At 51.1% G+C, this 25,956-nt stretch overlaps 8 protein-coding genes across 8 annotated transcripts; 6 read left to right on the forward strand and 2 right to left on the reverse strand.

Moving 5' to 3' along the window:
* Positions 1-611: 611 nt before the first annotated feature.
* Positions 612-4,574, forward strand: A1O9_00933 (pyruvate carboxylase; the record flags this gene model as incomplete). The annotated part of the gene is made up of 5 exons (XM_013410094.1): positions 612-2,513; positions 2,571-2,831; positions 3,059-3,151; positions 3,215-3,557; positions 3,610-4,574. 5 exons carry the CDS (start codon positions 612-614, stop codon positions 4,572-4,574), a joined length of 3,564 nt encoding a protein of 1,187 aa, XP_013265548.1.
* Positions 4,575-6,322: 1,748 nt separating this feature from the next.
* On the forward strand, positions 6,323-6,752 carry A1O9_00934 (uncharacterized protein; the record flags this gene model as incomplete). The annotated part of the gene is made up of 2 exons (XM_013410095.1): positions 6,323-6,484; positions 6,603-6,752. 2 exons carry the CDS (start codon positions 6,323-6,325, stop codon positions 6,750-6,752), a joined length of 312 nt encoding a protein of 103 aa, XP_013265549.1.
* A 678-nt stretch (positions 6,753-7,430) lies between these two features.
* A1O9_00935 (uncharacterized protein) lies at positions 7,431-9,017 on the reverse strand (the record flags this gene model as incomplete). The annotated part of the gene is made up of 3 exons (XM_013410096.1): positions 7,431-8,534; positions 8,583-8,711; positions 8,775-9,017. The coding sequence occupies 3 exons, from the start codon at positions 9,015-9,017 to the stop codon at positions 7,431-7,433; spliced, it is 1,476 nt and encodes a 491-aa protein (XP_013265550.1).
* Positions 9,018-10,093: 1,076 nt separating this feature from the next.
* A1O9_00936 (uncharacterized protein) lies at positions 10,094-10,735 on the forward strand (the record flags this gene model as incomplete). The annotated part of the gene is made up of 2 exons (XM_013410097.1): positions 10,094-10,256; positions 10,326-10,735. 2 exons carry the CDS (start codon positions 10,094-10,096, stop codon positions 10,733-10,735), a joined length of 573 nt encoding a protein of 190 aa, XP_013265551.1.
* Positions 10,736-11,884: 1,149 nt separating this feature from the next.
* A1O9_00937 (uncharacterized protein) lies at positions 11,885-14,809 on the reverse strand (the record flags this gene model as incomplete). The annotated part of the gene is made up of 1 exon (XM_013410098.1): positions 11,885-14,809. The coding sequence occupies one exon, from the start codon at positions 14,807-14,809 to the stop codon at positions 11,885-11,887; it is 2,925 nt and encodes a 974-aa protein (XP_013265552.1).
* Positions 14,810-18,132: 3,323 nt separating this feature from the next.
* Positions 18,133-19,546, forward strand: A1O9_00938 (26S protease regulatory subunit 6B; the record flags this gene model as incomplete). Its single annotated transcript, XM_013410099.1, has 4 exons — positions 18,133-18,290; positions 18,340-18,381; positions 18,431-18,529; positions 18,577-19,546. The coding sequence occupies 4 exons, from the start codon at positions 18,133-18,135 to the stop codon at positions 19,544-19,546; spliced, it is 1,269 nt and encodes a 422-aa protein (XP_013265553.1).
* A 1,884-nt stretch (positions 19,547-21,430) lies between these two features.
* On the forward strand, positions 21,431-23,249 carry A1O9_00939 (activating transcription factor, other eukaryote; the record flags this gene model as incomplete). Its single annotated transcript, XM_013410100.1, has 3 exons — positions 21,431-21,542; positions 21,815-22,886; positions 22,943-23,249. 3 exons carry the CDS (start codon positions 21,431-21,433, stop codon positions 23,247-23,249), a joined length of 1,491 nt encoding a protein of 496 aa, XP_013265554.1.
* Positions 23,250-24,633: 1,384 nt separating this feature from the next.
* A1O9_00940 (uncharacterized protein) lies at positions 24,634-25,782 on the forward strand (the record flags this gene model as incomplete). Its single annotated transcript, XM_013410101.1, has 1 exon — positions 24,634-25,782. One exon carries the CDS (start codon positions 24,634-24,636, stop codon positions 25,780-25,782), a length of 1,149 nt encoding a protein of 382 aa, XP_013265555.1.
* Between the last annotated feature and the right edge of the window lie 174 nt (positions 25,783-25,956).

Here is a 25,956-nt window from a genome sequence, read left to right on the forward strand (position 1 = left end):
CACTCGTAGGTAGGTGGGCCTTCTCTTGGCCGGTAGGGGCACAGGGGGTGCTGGTGGGGGCCGAGAGGCCCCCATCAAGAGGGCCGAACAACGGTGAGTCAAGCCCGAGGCAAGCTGGTCCTGCGCCTGGAAACCCCGTCCTGAAGGTCGTTGCGGGCCATCATTCCCAATTGGCATCCGGTTCCCCTCGCTACATCATTTCCCAAACAATAATCCGTATCCAGCACTGGCAGCCCACCACCTCCTCCTCGTAGGTCTGCAGTAGAGCTTCCATCTCCCATCCTCCTACTTGTCCCACTATTGCTAGCTGCTTATCACAAGGTCCCCAGCGTCAACACCCAGCTTCCAGTCATATTTCACCAGATTCTCTGTGCCCGATAGCTTTTTTCACTTTCTTCCTGTCATCCGGCATCCACGCCACAAACTCAACATTTACTTGGACCGTGTCCTAGCTTTGCTCTCTCCAGTTCCTTATTTTCTTATTTCCTCCCTCGCCCTCCCCAGGTACACACCATTTCCCCCTCGCACTTCTCAACCTTCTTGTTGCTTATAAGAGCTTCCGTGCCGCAAGCTGCCTTTGCCAGCAGCCAGGCTCAACCCCGTCATTCACCATGGCTGATCCTACAAGCGGAACTGCCACTCCCGACCATGATGGTCCCCACCACCATGAGCACTCCGTCCATACTCGGCTGAGGGCAAACTCCACGATCATGCAATTGAAGAAGATCCTCGTAGCCAACCGAGGCGAGATCCCTATCCGCATATTCAGAACCGCCCACGAGCTCTCTCTCCAGACCGTAGCTGTCTTCAGCTACGAGGACAGACTCGGCATGCACAGACAAAAGGCGGATGAAGCATACATGATCGGCCAGCGAGGCCAGTACACTCCTGTAGCTGCCTATCTGGCTGGTGACGAGATCATCAGAATCGCTTTGGCACATGACGTTCAGATGATCCATCCTGGCTACGGCTTCTTGTCTGAGAACTCCGAGTTTGCACGAAAAGTCGAGGAAGCTGGAATCATCTTCGTCGGCCCCTCCTACCAAGTCATCGAATCTCTTGGAGACAAGGTTTCCGCAAGACGCCTCGCCATCAAGTGCGATGTTCCAGTCGTCCCGGGTACCGAGGGACCAGTCGCCAGATATGAGGAAGTCAAGGAGTTTACTGACAAGTATGGCTTTCCCATCATCATCAAAGCCGCCTTTGGCGGTGGTGGCCGTGGTATGAGAGTTGTTAGAGAGCAAGAGAGCCTCAAAGACTCCTTCGAGCGAGCTACCTCCGAAGCCAAGTCTGCCTTTGGGAACGGAACCGTCTTTGTTGAGCGTTTCCTCGACAAGCCCAAGCATATTGAAGTTCAGCTTTTGGGTGATAACCATGGCAACGTCGTCCATCTGTACGAGCGAGACTGCAGTGTTCAGCGACGACATCAGAAGGTCGTGGAACTCGCACCGGCCAAGGACCTTCCTTCCGACGTCAGAGATGCTATTCTGAACGACGCTGTCAGACTGGCCAAGTCAGTCAACTACCGCAACGCAGGGACGGCTGAGTTCTTAGTCGACCAGCAAAACAGATACTACTTCATCGAAATCAACCCTCGAATTCAAGTCGAGCACACCATTACTGAAGAGATCACTGGAATCGATATTGTTGCTGCTCAGATTCAGATTGCTGCTGGTGCCACCTTGGAGCAATTGGGTCTGACTCAGGACCGAATCTCTACACGTGGCTTCGCCATTCAGTGCCGTATCACGACCGAAGATCCTGCCAATGGATTTTCGCCAGACACCGGAAAAATTGAAGTCTATCGATCCGCTGGAGGCAACGGGGTTCGTCTTGACGGTGGCAATGGCTTCGCTGGTGCAATCATTACTCCCCATTATGATTCCATGTTGGTCAAGTGTACATGCCATGGCTCAACCTACGAAATCGTGCGCCGGAAGATGTTGCGAGCCTTGGTCGAGTTCCGCATCCGTGGCGTCAAAACCAATATCCCTTTCTTGGCATCTCTGCTGACCCATCCAACCTTTATTGAAGGCACGTGCTGGACCACTTTTATCGATGATACCCCAGAGCTGTTCCGACTCATCGGCAGTCAAAACCGAGCACAAAAATTGCTTCAGTATCTTGGTGATCTGGCAGTCAATGGCAGTAGCATCAAAGGCCAGATCGGCGAGTCCAAATTCAAGGGCGACATCATTTATCCGACACTGCATGACGACCAGGGCAAGGCCATTGATGTATCAGTCCCTCCCTCAACAGGATGGAAGTACATTCTGGACAAAGAAGGTCCAGAAGGCTTCGCCAAAGCAGTTCGTGCGAACAAGGGTGTACTCATTATGGACACAACCTGGCGTGATGCCCACCAGTCACTCCTTGCTACCCGCGTCCGAACAGTCGACTTGTGCAACATTGCTAAAGAGACAAGTCATGCATTGGCTAACGCATTCTCCTTGGAGTGCTGGGGAGGTGCCACGTTCGACGTCGCTATGCGCTTCTTGTACGAGGATCCATTTGTGAGGAAACCCGGTAGACCCAAACTCTAGGATTTGTTGTGCTAACGAACTGACTAGGATCGCCTCCGTAAAATGAGAAAACTGGTTCCGAATATCCCGTTCCAGATGCTTCTACGAGGTGCCAATGGCGTCGCCTACAAATCACTTCCAGATAATGCCATCTACCACTTTTGCAAACAAGCCAAGAAGAATGGTATGGATATCTTCAGAGTTTTCGACGCTCTCAATGACATTGACCAACTCGAGGTTGGCATGAGAGCTGTCCAAGAAGCCGGAGGTGTCGTTGAGGGTACCGTGTGCTATTCAGGAGACAGTAAGGTTCTTCTCTACCACCTTATCTGTCCATTGCTAACCAATTTATAGTGCTCGTAAGTCTTTCTTGCCCCTTGTAGCTGGGCCCTCCAGAGAGTTATCCTGCCCACTTTCTTTGTCATCCCGTTCCCACTGACGACCTCCAACAACTCAATCTCAACCCCCCCATGGGCTTTGTCCTAGTCCGGTCTCCGTCATTCACATACACTACAGCATCACTAACCCCCTACTAGAACCCCAAAAAGAAGTATAATCTGGAGTACTATCTCGACCTCGTCGACAAGATTGTGAAGATTGGTACGCATACCTTGGGTATCAAAGATATGGTAAGGCCCCCTCGACGTCAAGGCTCACTAGACAACGGCCCTTTCTAACTCTTCTCTACAAAGGCGGGCACGATGAAGCCAAAAGCAGCGAGGCTATTGATCGGCAGTATTCGCAAGAAGTATCCAGACTTGCCAATTCACGTCCACTGCCATGACAGCGCAGGAACTGGCGTCGCATCAATGGTCGCTTGTGCTGAGGCAGGAGCAGACGCTGTAGATGCTGCGACCGATAGCATGTCCGGCATGACTTCTCAACCCAGCATTGGTGCCATTCTTGCTTCTCTCGAAGGCTCTGACTACGACCCAGGCTTGAACAGGGCCAATGTTCGCGCACTCGATCAGTACTGGTCACAGCTTCGGTTGCTGTACTCTCCATTTGAGGCCGGATTAACAGGACCTGACCCTGGTACGTTGACTTCCAGTGCATGTGGATTTTTTTTTGACTGACCTGCTTCAAGATGTGTACAACCACGAGATACCCGGCGGACAGCTCACCAACTTGATCTTCCAGGCGTCTCAACTCGGCCTTGGGGCCCAGTGGCTCGAGACAAAGAAGGCATACGAACAAGCCAACCTCCTCTTGGGAGATGTCGTCAAAGTAACACCAACTTCCAAAGTTGTGGGCGATCTTGCACAATTCATGGTTTCCAACAAACTATCCTACGATGACGTGAATGCAAAAGCAGCAGAGCTTGATTTCCCTGAATCAGTCCTGGAATTCTTCGAAGGCTACATGGGGCAGCCTTACGGTGGGTTCCCGGAACCTCTCCGCACCAATGCATTGAGAGGGCGCAGGAAGATGGATAAGAGACCTGGGCTCTATCTCGACCCTATTGATTTCCCAGCAATCAGGAAGGAACTCAAAGAGAAATTCGATACAACCTCGGAGTCGGATGTGGCCAGCTATGTCATGTACAGTAAGGTATTCGCCGACTACTTCGAGTTCAAAAAGAAGTACGGTGACCTGTCTGTATTGCCAACAAAATACTTCTTGAACAAACCCGAAATTGGTGAGGAATTCCACGTTGAATTGGAAAAGGGCAAGGTTCTTATCTTGAAGATGTTGGCTATCGGGCCTCTCTCAGATGCTACCGGCCAACGAGAAGTCTTCTACGAGATGAACGGTGAAGTCCGACAGGTTACTATCGACGACAACAAAGCAGCAGTCGAGAATACTAGTCGACCAAAGGCTGATCCGAGTGACAGCAGTCAGGTCGGGGCTCCCATGGCAGGTGTGGTAGTCGAGGTTAGAGCCACGCAAGGCCATGAAATCAAGAAGGGAGACCCAATTGCTGTGCTTAGTGCCATGAAGATGGAGATGGTTATCAGCGCTCCACATTCGGGCAAGGTCGGTGAAATTCTAGTCAAGGAAGGAGACTCTGTTGCTGGCTCAGACTTGGTTTGCAAAATTGCCAAAGCATGAAGGGCAATGGGGCAGCTTTAAAGTGGGCGGTCGGCGTCAAGATTCGGTACAATCAAAGGCACTGAAAAAGGGCTCTGAAGATACAGATTATGGATGGCAGTTTTATGGTTTGGATATGAAACAGTCTGGGTGTTCATGAGATACCTAGATACCTTTACGTACCCCGTTATCAGCAGATTGTCAATGAAAGAGATCGTTAAAGGCACATAACGTGACATCGTTACAAGTCAAGATCAGCCATGGCTGACATGTCATCCAACTCGAAGACTAAGCCAGGGCAATGGGTTTGAGACCTTGAGTGTCCAACGGCATCGATTCCTTCACATCCATAGGCTTGGTCTCCACCAACTCTTCTCGAGCGAATCGCCTTTCTAGATAGTTATTTGCTCTATCTACGTTGTTGGTTAATAACCTTTGCCCACCATCTCCACCAAACATCGAATGCGCGGGGTAAGACCTGGGTGACCCCTGCTTGCCGTAGCGGACACTTCCATTGGTTCTGCAAAACATTCGTCTTCGGCGGCGGATTAGCATTTCAAGTTCAGACTGGTGTCCCGTTGGATAGTATGCCTCCGTATTGGCCGAGGGACCGGACGAGATACGAAGTTGTGCGCCAGTGCCTTGCTCGTCCATCGTCTTTCGCCTACGAAGCCATCAACCAGGGAGACAGTCTGAATTACAGCAAGAAAGGTAAACAGTCAAGTCACTTGCTCATTTGTCCTTCATGGAATCCCCAGACGGTGGTCATCCTTGTGGTCCCTGTTTTGGTGGAGCATTGTTCTCCTGATGATCACCGGGGACACCACTCTATGCGGGCAACATCCTCCAAGCCATTTAGGATGATCCCTTTTGGCAAAGCTTACTACTTGGTCACCTCTTATTAGTTTGGAATTGGACCAGAAGTCTACTTGACATGACGAGCACGGGAGCCCGGGGAAGCAAATATCACTAGCGAACCCTGGCCACTCGGGCACCACCTCACGCTTGATGCTGGACCTAGGCAACTTGGGATACGTACGAGGTGGATGAGGGGCAGGCCTCTCTGGTCAGTACGGCGAGCACTAACTGATGACCCAGTCGTCAAGCCGTCGTCAAACAAACCCAAAATCCAACAAGAACGCCCTGCCCTGTACCTCGTGCTTTGGGTTCGTTGGCCATGATACTTACATATGTACACAGAGCGCACGCCCCGTGCCCCACCCCTCCTACCATTCCCCTCGCAACCAATTTCCTTGCCCATCTCATCTCTATAGTGGACAGTCCTGAGACGTCGAACCCCTTTCTCTTTTGACGGGAGCAGGGGCAAAGAAACACCTACTCGTAGGCGTGAAATCTGATTCAGCCTTCCTACTCTGCTGGTTACGTCATTCATCTGCAGCCGTCATCGTTTCGAAGGGCACGGATCAGCGAGCAGCGGGAGCAAGCCTGGTGACCACTGACCAGTGAGTGACCTCCACTACATATACTTAGGGTAGGTCCATCGTCAGAGAGAGCCCTTTCTCTTTGTAAAGGTAATATATAACGAACAGCGAAGCATAGTACCAGACGTCTCCTCTGAGTCGGTCGCCGAATTCAATCTCCTAACCCTTGGGGAATCCACTGACAAATACACTCCCGTGATATTTTTTTTAGGACACTCAGTGCTGGATACTACAGTGACATACCTACTCTTGTGTCCCTCCAGATTAGGCCCCTCGGCATCTGCGAACGACCCAGATCCAAATCAAAATACCACAAAATCAACAAAGATGTTCTTCAAACAGTCTGGCTACAAGCCACGCACCAACAGCCAGTCGTCAGGCAAATCCGGGTCGTTCATGGCAGGCAGCCCACCCAAGGAAGAAGCCAAACCAGCGGGTTCTGCCACCGGGGACCAGGTGGTTTCGGCGGCGGTTGCCGGGCGGAGACGGGTAAGTGCATAACACGTTCAAAAAGACCTAGATATTTGTGTCTATTTGTGTCCTCCGAATGTCAAGACTCAAGAGCCAAAGGCTAACCCAAAAAACCCTCCTTTTCGATGGAATAAAGTCCTCAGCCTCATCAGCAGACAAATTCGCCGGCCTCCAGGGCCAGAAGCGGTCTAGTGTGGACACCAACGCCGCGAAATGGGCGGAGCAGAAGCCGGGCCAGACGGGCATTTTGGGCGGCATGTGGAATAGCTTTACTAAGGGTGGTTGAGGGAGATCGAGAGGTGGACATATCCTGAGACGGGTGGCGGGAAGGGTCGAGACGACGAAAGTGAGCGTGAGGATGGTTCAAATGGGATTTTACCCGGCATGAAGTGATCGGACGCTTACCGAATCGAATGTACTTGATTGCTTATCAGATTGTAACAAAACAATGTGTGGATTCTTATGACGGGAGTCGATTGACAACGGCGAACATGCCTACGCGGGTATGGGCGTTGTTGGAAATATCGGCACGTCAGTTACTTTCTCCCATCTCAGTAGCACGGCCATCAAATTGAAGTTTCGGACCTGGCACGCGTAATGCCATTTGTTTTGCTCCCGGTTCAGCAGAAAAGATATTCTGAAGAAAGTCAGTAGCGTTGACATGTAAGCTGTCAGGTTACGTGGAGTCCTATAGAGAACTTCAGACTGTGTCGGTATGTACATGAGGACACACAAACACTCTCTCTCCCTGTCGGCAAGATCAGCCTACAGTTGTATGCCCAGACTCCTTTACTCATGTCATAAATGTGTACTGTCTTCATATGTAGTCTTCCAAGTTCTGATCGGACATTTTCATATCTCGTCACTGGCAGACTGGCGCATTTCTTCTAGCCCGAGGAACCTCAATGCCACGATCCAGCACCTTCTGACTTCTCTCATATGCGACTATCCCGCCAAAGCAACCTCACGGAATGGGGGTCTTTTTGTTCGATGGTGGAATCCTTGACTTCGTCACTAGTGGACGTGCAAGTTTGTCCTTTGGCTTCTTGATGACTGCTGCTGCCTCAGACATGCTTCGGCTTCGAATGCTTAGAACTGTTTGGTGGCGACGTTTCGCGGTGCCAATGATTATGATACTGTCGTCACTGTCGGCATCAATAGACGTATCTTTTTGTTCTTGCGTAGTTGTGGTAGTTTTCAACTCCTCGTGATTTAACCCTAAAAGTGTCGTCGTTGTTTTGGTTGTCTGCTGGAATGTTGAGCGCCGTCTTCTGCGCCGAGGGCGATGACGCTCTCTTGTTACATCTACGACGGGAGGTTTCTCGAGCCTTGATGTAGGAGCTTCCTTGTTGGCCTTGCTTACTCCCAATTTCCTGCCACTGGTTGTAGGCGACACTTTGTTGATCGACTGGCTTCTGTGTAGTTTTTGTTTTGGCTTTGATATGCATGCACAATGTAGAACCTCTGAACCCATGGGTGATGCGGTGTGTGTCTCTGTTGGTGTCAAATCTCTGCTAGCCACTTCATTTAATTGTCGAAGAAAGACATCGCTGATCGTAGGACCCTCATCATCAATTCGGCTGGCTGGACTCGGTCCTCTTGAAGGGCCTACTAGAATCCCAAATCGAGATGCCTCGTTGGCAATTTGACGGTCTATTAGGTCTTGGGTATTGTCGGTAGCAGATACGGACGATGATGTAGGAGCTGCGTTCTCATACTCTCTAACCAGAGATTCTCGTAATGGAGGAATTTCAATGGTCAAGTTCTGTTGCCTTTGAATTGTGCTGAAGGTAAATTGAGAGATTCTAGAATCTTCAGGCGAATTCTGATGATCGGAGATCGAGCTTGTAGACTGGCTCCAATCGCTCCAGCCTGCTTCAGAAACGGTATCTGTCGGCGTTGATTGCGTGGATATAGAAGACTCGAAGGTACGATCTCTGTAGACTCCGGCCAGGAAGTCTTGGAAGCACCAGTTATTTCTGCCTAGGTGGTAACCATGGACTTCAAACGCTCTGATAAGTTTGTATGAAAAGACCGCTCTGTACCGATAATGAATATCGTTCAAGTACTGCAAAGGTTAGTAGGATGTCTTAAAAATCGTAGAGAAGTAACTTACGTCTGCCAGGTATGTGCCTTTGTCATAACTAAGCTCTGTTATGCGGTTCATAGCTCTTGTCAGCTTGATAATAGATCTTTTGTCTAATATCCCAACGGGTTCACAGGGTAGTGAGGCCCAGATCAAAAACTATGATAGAAGATAATTAGTTTGTACACACTTTGTAAAAGGTGTGGAATAATCGACACGTACCTCGTCGCGGCCGGTGTAGCCTCGACGTTTACTGGCTGACCTTGATGACTGCGGACAGTCGATTTTCTGTATATCATCAAGCTTGTATGCCTCACAGATAGTCGGGACAAGCCAGATCTTGTCATGCTCACCAAATCGCTCTGCTAGATACTTTTCGACTACGTTGTAGTCGACGATGGCAAGGTGAAGAACATGGGGAGCCTTTCTCATGATATGAAGAGCGCGCTTCAGATTGGCAGTCATACTGAGGAATGGCGACTGATAGCTCTTGTCTTCTGACAAGTGTTGGAAGACTTCATTCCTAAACTCCATTGATCCAAGAGCAGGAGGAGGAGCGATTATGCTTGAGCTAGTTTGATATCTTCTGGCCAGCATTCCATGCTCCGGCCTGAATGCCCGGAATAATAGTCGAGGTCTGACATGGACCTCCCTGCGATGATAGTCGTGACTTATTCTGAGTCGGGGGGAAAGACGACGAAGCTGAGTATCGTGACCCTCCCCAAGCTCGTCGAAATCGCACTCGTTTGCCGACAGTCCCGAGGTCCAAGAGCTTTCTGAGTTGGATGACTCAGAGCTGGAGCAGTGATCTTCAGTCGACATGCCTGAATTCTACCGCAGGATCGCTGATCTAGCCAGCTGAATGAAACTGGATAAGGAGGCGGGATGTTGTCGTAATGAAATCAGAGAATAGGCAATGTTTTCTCAAGGGAGTATGGTCCTTGAATGAGCACCAGGGGCCTATCCACCGAGAGCTGTAAGGGAAAGTGAGAAGAGTGAAGAGTTAAGTGAGAACAATAGGAGGGGCTTATATAAGTAGGTTTGGGCTGTCCCTACAGGAGCAAGTCCAAAAGAGAAGTGAGACAAGATGAAGAGCACCCAAGAATAGTCTACTCTGCGCCATGCCCTTTTCATGTAACAGGCCTGGCACAAGGCGAGGTGAAGATCAAGTGAGGAAACCTATTCAACATGAGATTTGATGAGCTTCAATAATTGACTAGACCTGAACCCCTACACGATTCCAAGAATACGACCGAGCTCGAATCACGAGAAAGATTACCTATGAATATACAGGTGGTCATTTGAATGAGGAAAACGGTTGATAATAGGAGTTGATATCATGTGGGTGGAAGGGCTGTGGAGGAGGATAAGGCTCCGAGACAGCCTCGTGCTAGATGTAATACACTAGTCCTTTTCTGAACGGCAATGTCTATGAGCTCGCTGGGAATCCTGTACTTCCTACATACAGACCACTATTTCAAGAACTACAACAACCAACATCGCGCACGCATCCTTTTAGCTGTGATCCCCTCATCTTCACCATGAAGGCGCCTTCTACTCTCCTCCTGCGTGCAATGCTGCGCCCGCAGCAGCCCTTATGCCAGCTACGATCAAAATCAGATTGGATGCCGCGAGAAAAATATGCCAAAATCACGTTACTGGACAAGCTGCATCGACGGCAGAAACTCGCAGTCCGACAAGAACGTGCGTTGCTTCAATTTTCTCCGTGCTACTCATTGCGTCTGATCCTCTTTCTAACATATGAGACCGCAGGCCTGGACAGTGAGCTACGCGCACAGCAGATGACTTCGCTTCCTTGGTCACAGCAACCAAAGCCTCAACCCTCGACCACTCCCACAGGACACCCACTCTCGTCCCACATACAAAGATCTGTTTCCCCGTTCCCATACCTCATCTCTCGCACGCCGTCGAAAAACCTCCCCGTCTACGAGACTGCCAAAAACGGTGGAAACAGGCACATCACATCAATCCGCAAGATCAGTGGAGACATAGAGGGATTGGCCGCCGCGGTACGTGATGCACTGAACCTGCCGGAGCACACCGTCGACGTCAAGGGCCGGAAAAAGGAGACCGTGGTCATTAACTGGACGACCAATCAGGTGATAATCAGAGGCTGGAGGGCCGCTGAGGTCAAGAAATGGGCAGAGCTAAGCGGATTTTGAGGCATGCGTATTGCAGCAAAATTCGATTTTCAAGGATGGGCCGTGACAAAAATCAACATTGCAGGGTACACTAGCCCTGTCGTCCCGTTGAGATGAGGTCTGGAGTTCCCCGTTTTCCTCTCGAGGAATGCAATGAGGCTGCCCGCTGCCAGAGAGTCAATTCCGGGCCCTCTGCGCCGGAAGTTCCCGACTCAGGAAATCTGTATACCTATCTTCGAGAGCCCCTGGCAGCAGGACCAAAGACTTTCCTTGGCCACTCTGCATGCCAAAGACCACAAGGGAAAACCCGAGCGAAGATCCCCGGCAGCACCGGAGTTTATTGTCGGAAGAGAAAGACAACGAGCCAATGGTCAGGGGGAGGCCTGTTCTCTCAGTCAATGTATAGCTTTGTTGAATCACATATTTACATATTTGGATGCACGGAAAAGAAAAACAAATACACATACAAAAAGAGCCGCCGTTCTGTGCATGTGTCTACACAATACAAGCCGTACGGTATGTTGGCCACAGTTTCTCACCACCATTCCTCCACTCACCTTGCTTTCACCAAATCCTTCCACTTTTGCCTTGCCAGTTGCGACATATTCTCCAAATTGGTCGCGACGAGGGAGCGGAAGTGCTGAGATACACGATCTTGGGGTAGCGGAGCAGAATTAGGACTTTCCATGCTACCGCATAGAGGAGGGACGAACAATACACCATCCCACTTGATGTGTATACACGCGCAAACCGTCTCACACAAAGGAAGTCGTGCTAAAAGGGTGCCTCCTGGAACTAGACAAACCAGCAAAACATGGCTATGAAGCGGTTCTCCCTACACGAGTGTGGGAAACACAACTTCTGGTGCTGCTATTCTTCCAGTATGGAGAATTGATTGGCTTTTGTAACTAGATAGGTAATAAGACACAGAAGAGGCTGGTATTTTCGCTTCGTCTTCACACAATCGAGCCGATTTCTTCTCGTACCTAAGTGGCTCTTTCTTTCGGTATTTGCTTCCACCGTTTGACAATCCCAGAAGGCTCTCTATACCAAATGATTGCAAGACAACATAATGCCAGTTCTGTACACGTCAAAGACGAAACGCTCAGACTACGCACCAGTTGTTTTGGTTTCTCCAGAATACAAACAGTTACAGGAATGTAGGACCCTTCACTCTTCTAGTCCAGCATATACACAAAGCTGACGCAGAATGCCAGGATCAATCTCTTTCTGAATCATGGCTCCCAGTAAGATCTCTTTCTTGGGCATGATGCCAATAGGAATAACAGTGGAACCATTTTCGTCAATCGTCCTCGACTTCTGCACAAGCGTTTTCAGAACCGCCATTGCTCGGTTGGTTATAGCACCATAACCATTGACGTCCTGTTCAGCATTGGCCCGATTATTTTGCTGCGTAGAATGCCTTTGGACCGTTTGAGTAGTTCGATCAGCGCTCAGTAAGGTTACTAAGCGTAGCAAATTGCCGGCGAAACCATCATCCGACTCCAACCATGATTGTGCCAGTGCGTGGTCAGAGCCCGGAGCGAGACCGGCCAGGATCTCCGCAGCTAACATGCCCTGCAGGAGGAAAGGCTTCCGGGCTTCAATGATGGTCCTCGTGTGATTCGAGCTTGCAGGAATTGGAGAGATGGCTAATGCAAATGTTCTCGTCAGCAGCTCATATGGTGGTGCAGACTGAGAATCGGCGGAAAAAATGGCTTTGTAGTACGTCCGGTTCGGTTCATCGCGAGCCAATAATTTAGCAAGACTGTCCACAGCAGAAGGCATGTATTTATGCAGTGATGGGGTGTACGTCGTGAAAGACACCTTTGAGCTCAGACTTGATGTTGGCGCAGGTGTTGGAGCAAAGACCAGAAGAAAGTGGAGAATACAAAGTGCCTCTTCCTTCCCTGGTAACTGAAGAGAGGTGGACAAATTGCTGAGGTAGATAACAACGTCCTTGACGAAGTCCAGAGTATTCCTATGATTGCGCAGAAATGCCTCTGTGGTGCCCATGTACCGGATAATAGCACTTAGTAGCTTCAGAACTTCCGACTGGCCAAGGACTCCAAAGTTCGCTTCATAGAAGGAGAAGTTTCGGATGAGAGTGGTGATGCATATCAACCGATCCGCTGCCCGTTCAAGATCATAGAGCACCGTTCCAAATTGCGGAGGATCCTGCAACCTCTCTGTATCCATGCGGCACTGCCGAACGAGTTCCTCATAAGACAAGAGGCACATCTCATCCGACACTTCAGTAGCATGTTCACCGAGATAGCTGACTTGATCTTGTGCGCAATCGAGCAAGGCATCCATCAGATCATCACAGTCGCCCAGCGATAATTGAAATGCAGACTCTGTAGAAAGCGAGACAAGAGTATCTAGAGCGACTCTTGTTTCAGCATGCAAACCAGATTTGATAGCCATGGTCAAAGCATGGATGTCGATGACGCCAAGCTCTCGTACAGTCGGAGCAACTGGCTTGATTTCAACGATATGTTGTCCAACGACAAAGGCCTCGTCCACAATGACCGGGCCATGAGATCTGCTTACCGGTAATATGGCGGGCTTGAATGGGTCTTGGATAGGCCTCGACAAGGGTTTGTTCGGGTCAGGCTCTGGTTCAAGGGTCTTTGTGCTGCTGGTCTGAGGGCGTTTTTGAGGTGTCTGACTTTGTGCGTGGGCCTGTATTGCATTCAACTGCTGCGGGTCAAACTGTCTAGACATACTTTGACGACGTTGAGGTGTAGCAGGGGGTTCCTGTTGTTGCTGGTGATTAGCTGGTGGGGCAAAGCTATGAGCATTTGCTTGATGCATGGGTGGTACTGGCTGGCCATTTAAGGATGGGGTTTTCTGATGGGTAGGATCTTGAGGTGGATGAATGTCTCGTGTGGGGGACATTTGAGACTGGTTTTGAGTCTGCATCGCTGCCTGTGCAGCAATCCTTTGTTTTTGTTGATTCATCTGCCAAGCTGCCTCGTAGGGAGCAAGGTTATTCATCCAGTATGTTGCCAGCTCCTGTCCTGCTTGCAGTTGCTGTGGGCCTTGGAACCCAAACTGTTGGGCAAGAACAGGCCATTGATTCATTTTAGTAAGTCTCTGAGATCCGCCGCTCTTAACAACGGCCGCATAGAGACGCAGCAATTGTAGCTGCCGACCACAGATCATGGGATTCAATTCTACAGATCGACCTCGAGCCGCCATAAAAGCTTGCAGGCCGCGGAGAAACTCTTCTGGGTTATTAACTCGGGGTTGATTCAAGGCTCCTGGGTGTCCTGGGGGCATCTGAGGGTTGGGGCCTGGAGGCGCGTTGCCTCCCATACCATTCATACGGGCTTGCGCCTGAGCCTGCATCTGTCGCGCCTGAGCTTGCAACTGCATCTGATAATTCCTTTGAGCATTGGTCATGCCAGGTTGTTGATGGGCCATGTTCGGCTGAGGGCTCATGCCCATTTGCGGCATACCATTATTCATATTCTGGCCAAATTGTGGTTGATTGAAACCAGGGGCAAACGCCCCGTTGGGCATGAAGTTCTGTGGGTTATCGTGTGGTATTCCCACGCGATTTCCATGGTCGGGAGCTGGTGAGGCGTGAGGAGGTCCGTGCTGTGGAGAGAATGGGCTCGGTGAGGCGGTCGCAACGCGTTGGCTACCGGGGTTCTGGCTAAATTGATTTAATTGAGATATGGTTGGCGATGGTGTCGCATTGGACGTTGCTTGGAGATGCTGAAAGGGAGTGGGAGCATTGGACATTGGAGGCGCGCCATTGGCTTGTGGATTGTAGCCTGGAAAGGGACCTTGTCCAGGAGTCTGGGATCTTGAACCAGGAATTCCTCCCGGGGCTTGCCGTGGAGACGTGGCTAGGCTGTCGTCTCTTGCTCTTTTGGAGGGTATGACGGGGTTTGTCTGATATACAGGATTGTGAAAGGCGGGTGACGCAGTGCGGCCGGCGCCATTGAGGAAGGCAGGATTCTGAAATTGGGCGGCATTTATAGCCTGGGGAGGTTGTAGGAAAGACATGCCAGCATCCACCGGAGCTCCAAAACCAACATGATTGTTTGGAGTCAAGGAGGAATCGGATAGCCAAGGGTTCATGGCTTTAGTGAGGTTCGGTCATCCATTGGCTAGAGCAATCACGATCATCAGCATCAGGCCAACAGCACGCGCATCCATCGTATGAACAGGGCAATGGTATCAAGCAGATACAGCCTCAGGCAACACAGATCATCTGCGATGGAGCGACGCCACGCGGTTGATGAAATGAGACCTGAACCGGGGATGTGGTGCGGTAGGTTGGGTCGTGGCGACGCGTCAGGACGAGGACTTTGGGCAATCGCCAGAGGCGCAAGGCTGGGTGATACGGGACAAAAGCACGAGGACAATAGGAATAAGTGAAGTCGGATAGAGTTACTTACCTGACTGATAGTGATTGAGCGGAATCGTCAGAGCGCAGAATGTATGCGAACCGAATCGGAATGTCGAGATTGGGACGATTTTGTGAGGCAGGGCTTGGTCGGCCGAAAGAGGCTTAGCTTCAGTGGCGTGTGATCAGAGTCGAGCAGCAGGAAGACTGTTGGCCAGCAAGGTCAGTAATGTCAAAGGGACTGGCAACAGAGGATTGCAATGGGTCCCACTCGGATATCATGGGCCGTGCAACGCGATCTGAACTGGATGTTTGATGGTAGGAAGGCGCTAGTGATGGATTTGTGGACAGAAAGTGATGGGGGAGCCCATGTGCTGTGCTCACTTCCAGGCTGCTGCAATCCGGCGGCTGAGTAGAGGCCAGCCGGATCAAGCAAGACGATCGTGTGGAAGGGGTGGCCAGCGGTAGGACTTGGACAGGACGCGGAGGGGCAAAGAAGCATCAGAATGGAAACTAGGATGAGGCTTACCTTTGACGAGGGTGATTAGACGCGCGATTGATTGCTCTTTGATACGTGGTGGTGCGGTGTGGTGCTTCGTACAGCACGGAACAAGGAGGGAAGAGAATTCCCAGGAGCGGGGGCGAGTTGAATAGGGTAGGCAAGTAGGTGAGCAACAGGCTCAGCCCAACAAGTCCAACAGGTCCAACAGGTACGGAGCACTGGGGAGTAGGAAAGACCCTAAGGCTAGGCAATGATCAACAGCAACAGGAAGTGAATCGTCACTTGCACGGGTCAACCAGATCCTAGGCACAGGGCAGCGGGCAGGCAGAGGGACAAGTAGAGGTGCAGGTTCAGCTAAGGTCACGGATGTAAAAACTGGCCCAGAAGTGTCCGTCCAGTGAGTCAGTGTCTGAGGAGGAGCCAAAGCGGAGGACGTTGGGGGGACGGGGAACTTGGAAAAGTGCAGGAGGCAGGAGGTAGGCAGGCAGAGAGAATTGAGTGTTGCTTTTTTGGCAGGAGCGGCCACTGGTAGGTAGGTGGTTAGTGGCAGGATGGCGAAAAAAGGAACAGTTAGTCGCGCCTGCAGTGAGAGACGAGGGGAGAGAAATCAGGTTGGGTCATCCGCCTGCCACGCTTGGATTGGTGAGGCGTGATTGGCCGCCAAGGCTGGATCTGCCCCACCAGGGTCCCGTTTCGTAGATAGCCCCTTCAGGTCACATGTAACCCCGGGACTGCACTTCAAATCACCGTGGTTTGTGTTGCTTTGCCCGTGGTCCGATGTTTCCCAGGCACTGGATTCCACGATAACATCAGTGGTTTCCGCAGGTGTCTGTTGCGTGCTGTTGCTGGGTTTTGGAGGGGGTAAGCTGCGAGGTGACCTGTTTTCGCTCGACTGGGGTCAGCCGTCAGGGTGGGTATGATACCGTTTCAGTGCAAAGCCAGATCAGGGTCACACCAGTGACGCTTTTAGTTTAGGCTTTTCCCTCGACTTCCTTGGTCTCAATATCCGAGACGCCCTCTTTGGCATCGGTGATGATTTGATCATGGACAGGATGAATATCTTTGAGGTTTCGGATACCTCGATGCCGCCAGAACCTGGGTCAAGGACGGGACTCTGCAGAGTTTGCCCGTCCTGCTTTTCATCCTGCTGCCCCGGAATTGTCCTCTATGCCAGTCATCCTGACGATTGCTTCGGATTGGGCCTTTGTAGCGTCGTCCTCCATGCTGGTAGTCTGGCTGCAAATTGGAGTTGTGCTCCGATCAGTCGACGGCCACCTAGACCACAACCAAGTCATTGTTGTCGAAAGATTGACTAGAAAGTCGATAGCAAAGTCGATCTGTGCTCTCCGTGTCCTTTCTGGGACTGATGTCTCCAGATCTCTGTCGTTGGCAACATCTTCTATGGCTTGCACAGAGTAAATCTCCGACAACGTATGAAGCATAGGCAGATAGGACGCGTAGTCGCAGACAACCAGAGAAAGAAGTACAAACAAGAAGAATATGAAAGGAGGAGACGAAGAAGAAGAGATCCGTTAGGCACAGTCAAATTGCCAAAGGCTTACATAGTTCGTCCCATTTCGTGCCTCAACAGCTCATGCTCATGCAAGAAACAGCCAGGCCGTTCGTGATTGGTAGATCCTGGATAGTGGTAGGCCCTCATCTTGCGGGCTGAGTCTTTTTAAGACACCCTTCACCGGATTGCTTGCGATTCTTCCTCATCGTGTCACACGCCAGACAATCACAAGCGAATCTGGCTCCATTGATAGGGCCAACACTGCTGATCTAGGTATCCCTACGAGTTCCTCCGTCTAGGTCCGCGCACCTCGAGATCTTCTTGCATTTAGTGGTATCTAGCCCTGCTTCCTTTACTATCGTTTCAACGGCCGGCCGCCGTAGTTGACACCCTCCTTTGTAGTGGGTCCCTGCAAAATGTGGATATACCAAATCATCCCCTCTCAGGCAGCAAAAAGCAATCTGAACTTGTCTACTCCCTGGCCTGCCACAACGTGTACATACATGCAGGCATCGAGTCTGCCTGGGTTCTCATTCGCAGTTTTGAGAAATGGTAACGAGAATTTCTTCTGTCCCGTCCCAGACCGAGTGTGTCCTGGCTCGTCAGATTTGAGTGAACGTGCTCTATGCATGCACTTCCTAGCTCGGATATCGAAGGACATCCCTACAGTTTCATTTGATTCGACGAAGTGCTACATACTTTCAACGGGCGCTAGAATCTATGGTTTGGGAATCTGAACGGAGTATCTTGCTGTCATTTTGTCTTTGGATGAAGCCTGCCTCTCTCCACTGCGCAGTACCAGTGCCCGTAAAAAGGCACTATCTATTTTGGGCCTAGCTCAGCGTCGATCGCTTGGCGCATACATAATTCACTGGGCGCCTTCAACTCCCCATCCGCAGTCGTTATGAACAGCTTGACCTGTTGGCTCCATTCATCGACTATATTTTCTACTCGTTGTCGTTGTTACGCGTCTGACAGACTCTCCGACCGCACATCAGAACCCTAGAACTTTCGTGCTTGATTCCCAACACGCCTCCATCATGGGTGACGTCCTTGTTGACAATCCGATCCACACGGTTCCGCCTCACAAGAAGCAACCTATCTCAGACTCGATACCAGACATCGATTCTTTAGAAGGGGCTGGCGCAGATGGCGGCGATGAATACTCGACGTTGAAGAGGTTGCAGAGACACCTTGAGTCGGTCCCCAAGACTTTGAAGTCCAGTTCAGACATTGACTGTGGTCAGGTACATCAAACTACAAGAAGAATACATCAAAGATGAACAGAGGTGCGTGTGCTATAACCCTTCTAACATTGCTGCGCTGACCTCGGATCAGATCGCTCAAGCGTGAGCTCGTACGAGCACAGGAGGAAATCAAGAGGATACAAAGCGTACCCCTAGTCATCGGCCAATTCATGGAAGCCATCGACCAGAAGTAAGAGGTATTTTCTCTAGATCATGGCAAACACTAACATCCCACAGCACCGGTATCGTTCAATCGTCTACAGGCTCCAATTACGTTGTGCGCATCCTTTCCACGCTCGACCGCGAAAAACTGAAGCCCTCATCCTCCGTTGCACTGCACCGCCACTCCAATTCTCTCGTCGATATCCTACCACCTGAGGCAGATTCTTCCATTGCTATGTTAGGAGCCGACGAAAAGCCCGATGTCACCTATGCTGACGTTGGTGGACTGGATATGCAAAAGCAGGAAATCAGAGAAGCCGTGGAATTGCCCCTGACACACTTTGACCTCTACAAACAGATAGGTATCGATCCTCCCCGCGGTGTGCTTCTTTATGGACCACCTGGTACAGGAAAGACGATGTTGGTGAAGGCAGTTGCGAACAGCACCACGGCCAGCTTTATCCGAGTAGTAGGCTCGGAATTCGTTCAAAAGTATCTTGGTGAGGGACCTCGAATGGTCCGAGACGTGTTCCGAATGGCACGGGAGAACTCACCCGCTATTATCTTCATTGATGAAATCGATGCCATCGCAACCAAGCGATTTGATGCACAAACTGGAGCGGACCGGGAAGTGCAGCGCATTCTGCTGGAGTTGCTCAATCAGATGGATGGCTTCGACCAGACCAGCAACGTCAAGGTGATCATGGCTACAAATCGAGCAGATACTCTGGATCCTGCTCTTCTCCGGCCTGGCCGTCTAGACCGCAAGATTGAGTTTCCTTCGTTGAGAGACCGACGAGAACGACGACTGATATTCTCAACCATCGCCAGTAAAATGTCATTGTCTCCTGAGGTGGATTTAGACTCGTTGATTGTGAGAAATGATCCGCTGTCAGGGGCAATCATTGCGGCCATCATGCAGGAAGCTGGATTGAGGGCAGTGCGCAAGAATCGTTACAATATCATTCAGGCGGATTTGGAGGATGCATATTCCAGCCAAGTCAAGGGAGCGCAGGAAGCCGACAAGTTTGATTTCTACAAGTAGAGCGGGCATGTATAGTATCTATGGCAGGCACCAATCGCAAGATTGGTAGGCGCTGAGCATTGCGTGGAGTCACGCGAACAGCGTTGGAGGTCGATTCTCAGCCCTTGGTCAGGTGACCAGAGAAGGCCGAACTGTAGCAACAGAGCTTTCGAAGAAACCCAGGCAGACCAGCTCAAATCTCTAGAACATGTTCAAGCTAATCGGACGGTGGCATTGGCAACCAATAATACATCGAGTCGCTGTTACCACGAGCGAGCATCACCGACGAACTGCTTGCAACAAGGTGGTATTGGGAGTTGTGTGGTCAGAAACAGCTTCGATTGGCCTCAGGGTTACACGCGATCAAAGGGTGTAATATCCGGAATATACGGAGTACCTCCTATGTACGGGAGTCGTGCGTGATAGATTTGTTGATTATTGCGTCAGGATACCAGACTAGTGGTATGTGGGGAAGCGGTGTGGCCACAGGCTACTTGACGATGTGTATATTTTGTATTAATAATGCACGGTCCATGGGCACGGAGTGTGCGATGTTAGAATATTCCTCAGATAAGGATGATGGCTGCTTCGAGTTAACAAGATCCGGTGTGTCAAGTCATTGGCTTCTCTGGCTGATTCCTGGCCACCGTCCGGGGCATAGAGGAAAGGGGCAGGAGGTGAAGTGTTTGATGGGTGAAAGGGTGAAGCTGCAGTGTATTCGGAACCTAGAACATACATAGAGTCCATTGAGCCCTCCGTGCTGAGTTGCATCGGCAGCAGACTGCATGCAGCAGGGGGTGTTATCGATCTGAGCATGGCCATTGGATGGGTATGTTGGTGGTCGGCAGGAGAGGAAGTCGAGATGAGAGGCTCCTCGAACGTGCAGCTTCGGCATTTTACTTGATACTAGGCACAAAAAGGTCTAGCGGATCCCGAGGCATCTTGGAAGTGCAAGAGCCACCAACGCTTGATCAAGTGATGGCGTCAGACCTTCCAGACAACGAACCCCCCTTGCCTGCCCTTCCCATCCGAGTACTTCTCCTTCTCCCATCATTCTTTTCTTTCTCTGCGCGCTGAGGTCATCGATCTTCTTTTCCCATTTTTTGGGTCTTCCAACAAACGACCAAAACCTTTTTGCTCGTCAACAATACGAATCGCCATTTCCAAAGTCACGGGATCGCTGCAGGTTGGCATTTCACCATCTTCAATCCCATCCCCTTTGGCCTCTGCCTGACACACATATCCATTTGGTGTTGTGACGGCGGTGATACCCACACACGTCATCACCTCTTGACAAACTCTTGACTCTCCTCCCACTGGTCTCAGTCTCGCAACGCGTGTTACGTGTACAGTCTCTTCACCTCTGCACCGCATTCTCTGTGGGATTAACAGCCACGCGACCGACGTCTCTTGTGATAAATTCCAAGAGGCTACAGATACAAGAGCCTTCTACGAGTAATATCCGTGAGTAACAATAACCACTTCTCGTCCCTTGAACATTCTTTGCCATTCCGGGCCCAATTTCCGCCTGCTTGATCGAGTTTGGGGTGGCGGGTGGAAGGGGTGGCAACCCATTTGGCTCTGACTGGCTCCTCAATGGCTGTTGATCGCCATTTCGTTGCCGGCTTCCCTGCTGACACGTCTTTGATTCGCAGATCACTGGTTTCCTACCCACCTCACCCACTCTCGCCCATTTTGCCCAACCCGCTCGGTCTTGATCGAACCTTGCTACCTCGCGTCCCCCCAAGGACAGGCCCTAATCCTCCAGCACCCCAAGTGCCTACCCTCGCCCGCCCTACCAGAGTATATGAGGCGCCAGCGCCTACCCAGCTCTATCGACGTCACTTTTGCAACGGCTGACGTTGTTCCTACACCTACGTCTTGCTTTATTCCCATCCCGACAGTATGGCGAGCGCCGCAGTTGCAACTCAACCATCACAACAACACATCGGGGCTGGCCCTACTTCTCGTACCTCGTCGCCTATGGATAGTAAAAAGGCAACTTTGAAGCCAAAAGGTCAGTCCACCTCGCTGCCCCCTTTTCACAAATTTTACGTCCTCACCATGCGACACCTCGTGGTCATGTAACCATCCAATCCATCACGAGCGCATCCGCGAAACACAATTCAATCAACGTCACCACGCTTCCAACACCTGTCGGCCCGATGCTGACTGATCAAACATAGATTCATCTGTAGATAACTCCCCGTTGCAGGCCAAATCGTCGTTACCAGGTACGCGTCGCCAGTTCTTCACTCTCATCGGCATGTTTCACTGACCCTGATCTAGAATCACAAACCCCATCACTTGTCGAAGATCTAAAACCCGTTATTCAAGCATCCGAGCCTCTTGCACCCCCTCCAAGGCCTGCGCCAGCTAATCCAACTGAGACCCCAGACTACTTCTCCGCTCTGCACAATAACGACAGCGGTATTGGTCAAGAGTTCAATCCCTTTGAACAATCTTTCGGAGCCCCTTCAACAGAGACCCCTGGCAAGAACCTTCTACCTCCAGTCGCCGCATTGACTTCTCCTGCTATCCCTGGTACAAGTTCCACAGGCGGTTACAATTGGCAAAGCTCCCTTCGGTCTGGGCCCTTAAGCCCTGCGATGTTGGCCGGTCCACAACAGGGCGACTATTTCGATAGTATTGGTCGTGGATTCCCTACACCAAACGAATCGTCTCTTCGCACTGGACTCACACCTGGCGGTGGTGGGTCTATGTTCCCGGCCCCTAGTCCTAACTCACAGGCTCTCTTTAACTCCCTTGCAAGTGGCGGCGCCACCCCAGGTACCCTGGATTTCCATCGCACTGCTATGAATGCAGCTGCAAGAAACAAGAACAATCAATTTGCCACTACCTCGAACCCACAGGAACCTCAACCCCAAACCAACACTAATATGGATGCTCAACATGACGCAACTGACGCTGCCAATGGTCTGTTCATGCTTGCCAAAGGTGGCCAGGGGAACAACCAGTTCGCAGTAGCTAATTCGGCCCAACCTGCTCGAAGTACTCAAGATCAAAAGGCCAGCAATGGAAACGTCTCCGGTGGCGATGCAGATAGTAACGGAAGTCCAGGGGACAACAGCCGATCTAATACACGTGGTGGCCGTGGTAAGAAGCCTACCAAAGCAGAGCCAGCTTCCAAGAATTCCAGGAAGTCCGATGCCACCCCGAAAGGTAGCAACAAACGTTCCAAGGGGAACTCTGGCGCTGCAAATGTAGACCCTGCTCTTGACCCACACGAGGAAGACGAGGATGACAATAGCGATATGGATGAAGATATGGAAACGACCCACCCAAATGGCAAGAAGATGACGGACGAAGAAAAGCGAAGAAATTTCCTGGAACGAAATCGGTGAGTACTTTTTGATCTTCGATCTATTCGTTTTCACGGTGGCTGACCTCCTTCAGCGTTGCTGCGTTAAAGTGTCGACAGCGGAAGAAGCAGTGGCTTGCTAATCTCCAAGCAAAAGTTGAGATGTACTCTGCTGAGAATGACAGCCTTAACACTCAAGTTGCCCAACTTCATGAGGAGATCCGCAATCTGCGCACTCTCCTCGTTAGCCACAAGGACTGCGCAGTTGGTCATGCCCAGGGAATTGGGAATTTCCTCAATGGCATGCAAGACCCTAATGGCTTTCCCAACCAACACGTGAATCCATATGGCATGCCCATGCCTAGTGGCCCCCAGATGCAAGCAGGTATGCAACGAACATGATTGTGAGCTTGCCGCCTCCTCTACTGAAAGTGTTTTGTCTTTATAATTTCAATTACGAACCCAGCATCTCGCCATTATGCAACAGGCGGGATCGTTGCTTGATAGGTTTCCAATTTTCACACCACATTTACTCCGCATGTTTTCAAGTGTACAGAAAAATTCGGGGGGTCTTGTACAGCACCAAGAACAAAAGAAACGGATTCTTTTGCAGAGGCTAGGGTGCAAAAGGCTGCTACCTCTGCCATCTTTTGCTTTCTCTCATTTATGCGTTATGCGAACACAAACATCACTGTTGTGGAGACATCTGGTCTGCAGCAAACGGAAATTGGAGTTTGGCACCCCTGATTGCAATACGATGATTATCACCAATTCACTGGAATGTGCTTCCACTAATGCTGGGAGGCTAAAGTCTATGAAACGAAAGAGACTTGAGATAATTCATGACATGGCAGTGTGACAATAGATTATAACAAAACTACCCTTCTTCCTGATCGATCACCTTCTTTCCAATCATCGCTCGTCGGGGTGCACATCTATTTATTGGTGTTCAGTCACAAACTCAGGTTACGGAGTTTTCTGGACCCTGATTAGATTTGCCTTGAGCAAAATGGTTAAATTTGTCTGGACATGGTGAACCATGTTCATATTCTAGGCGCCTGTCTCCCCAGTAGGCCGTAGCAATTGTGATAGGCGTTATTATTGACGGATCATTCCACCATTTCCTGTTCCCACGTCCTGGTCAGTCGACTATTCAGGGCGATAGTATATCGAATGGAGGAAGAGAGGCAAGGTATCGACTTTGCACATTTCCATTTTCGAGGAGGGAACATGCTTAGCAGGACGTATCAGACCATCGAAACTCGTGATCATGGTTATGCTCTTGCATTAGATCCACATAGATGATTGACGGCTTTTTTTTTTCAATGCTTGGTAGCCGAAAAAAATAGTGAAAAGCAAATAATACCTCCACACACGATCCCCCTTTGACATATTTGAGGGAACCCATTTAAATATTAATCCTCCTTGCACTCAAACAGGAAGAAACCTTCATCAAGTAGGCCGCTGAACAGTAATATGTTGGTTCCTGGGCTCGAAAAACGCTTGTTTGTTGACCGACAAAACAATCATGGACTGGTGGACATGTTAGCCTCGTTGATGCAAGGCTGTGTGGTTGTCTGACGTTCCACCTCCAATAACGTAGACGGGCGCTGTCTCCACGTCCAGCGTCAGTGCCTTGAGTTCACGAGGCGGCACTTTCCTCCCTCTGCAATGAACTGACATTCAGAAGAAATAACTGCAACAAGTACAGACACAGGCACGGAGAATGTGATTTCCAGATACTTTCCTTTCCTTCCTCTTCCTAAGATATCGAAACCACCCCGAAATGGCGACGATCACGTCTCCACGGAGCGAGTCTCCAGCCGCGAATGCCGTTGCACGCATAACGTCGCCACAGATCCCCCCCTCGCCGAGCATCAGCGGGACGCCGGCCTCGTCGGTTCGACCGTCAATTGAGATCCCCGTACGTGCCAATGCCTCCTCACCGTCCCTGCAACAGCAGCAGCAAAATGCCACCCTTACGCCGGGCTCCACCGGCACACAAACGCAACAGCGCCGCAACCGCGCCGCGCTGCGAGACTATTACAACCTCAAAGCCAAAGCGCAGGCGCCGTCCGGCGCCTCAGGAGGGGGAACACACAGCATGAGCCGCACGGCGAGCATAGCATCCAACGCCTCGGGCTCGACAGTGACGTCCTCTGTGCTAGCGCACCAGAACACAGCCGACGCTTCGAGCCTCGGACTCCCAGCGCAACTGGACGATCCAACATTCGACGCGGAGGCGCACGTCGCGGAACTCCTCAAGACCGCCGGGCTGCGCGACATCCTGCGCACGGAGAGCGTGCTTGTAAGCGAGATCCGCACGCTGGACGGCGAGAGAAAGGCCCTCGTCTACGACAACTACAGCAAACTGATCAAGGCGGTCGGCACGATCGCCGAGATGCAGAAGGGAATGCACAAGAGAGGCGGCGGAGCGGACTACGCACAGCACCAAGCCCGATTCGGCGCCGCTGCGCTGGGCAGAAGTGGAGGACCGAGTCCCGGCCTCGAGGGGGTGGAGCGGCTGGGCGAGAAGCTGGACGGCCTGGTCTCTGTCGTGAAAGAGCTGGCCCCTGCGGCCCCTGCGGAGGCGGACGGGGAACCAAAGGATGGCACACACGGCAGGCTGCCGCGGACTAACAGGGAGTTGGCCGCGCAAAAGGAGACGGTCAAGTGGGCGCTTGACGCGCCCTCGAGACTGCAGGACCTGGTCGCGCGACAGGAGCATGACGAAGCCAGACGCGAGTATGACGCCGTGCTGGAAGCCCTCGCGCACTGGAAGGGCGTCCGCGGCGTGGATGAGCTTCGCGAGAACTGCGCCAGTGTTATGGTGGACGTCCGGCGGCAGTGGCGTAGGTCCAGCGACTCAGATGATGACGATGAGGAGGGAGAGCACGACAGCGACGAGGAAGGGGATGCTGACGACTCGGATTGAATGCCACACACTCTCTCTACTATCCTAGCTCGCACACTCGCGAGGAATGGAGGGGCAAGAAAAGGCGTCACGGAGGAGAAAAACTTGATCTTCTTTTCTCATTGTGTATCATTCAAGGTCGGTCAGGCGGGCGCGCGCTTTAAAAAGAAGATCGAACTACCTAAAAACATCTAC

The sequence above is a fragment of the Exophiala aquamarina genome, assembly GCF_000709125.1.
Source record: "Exophiala aquamarina CBS 119918 chromosome Unknown aczIA-supercont1.1, whole genome shotgun sequence".
Classification (NCBI taxonomy): Eukaryota; Fungi; Ascomycota; class Eurotiomycetes; order Chaetothyriales; family Herpotrichiellaceae; genus Exophiala; species Exophiala aquamarina.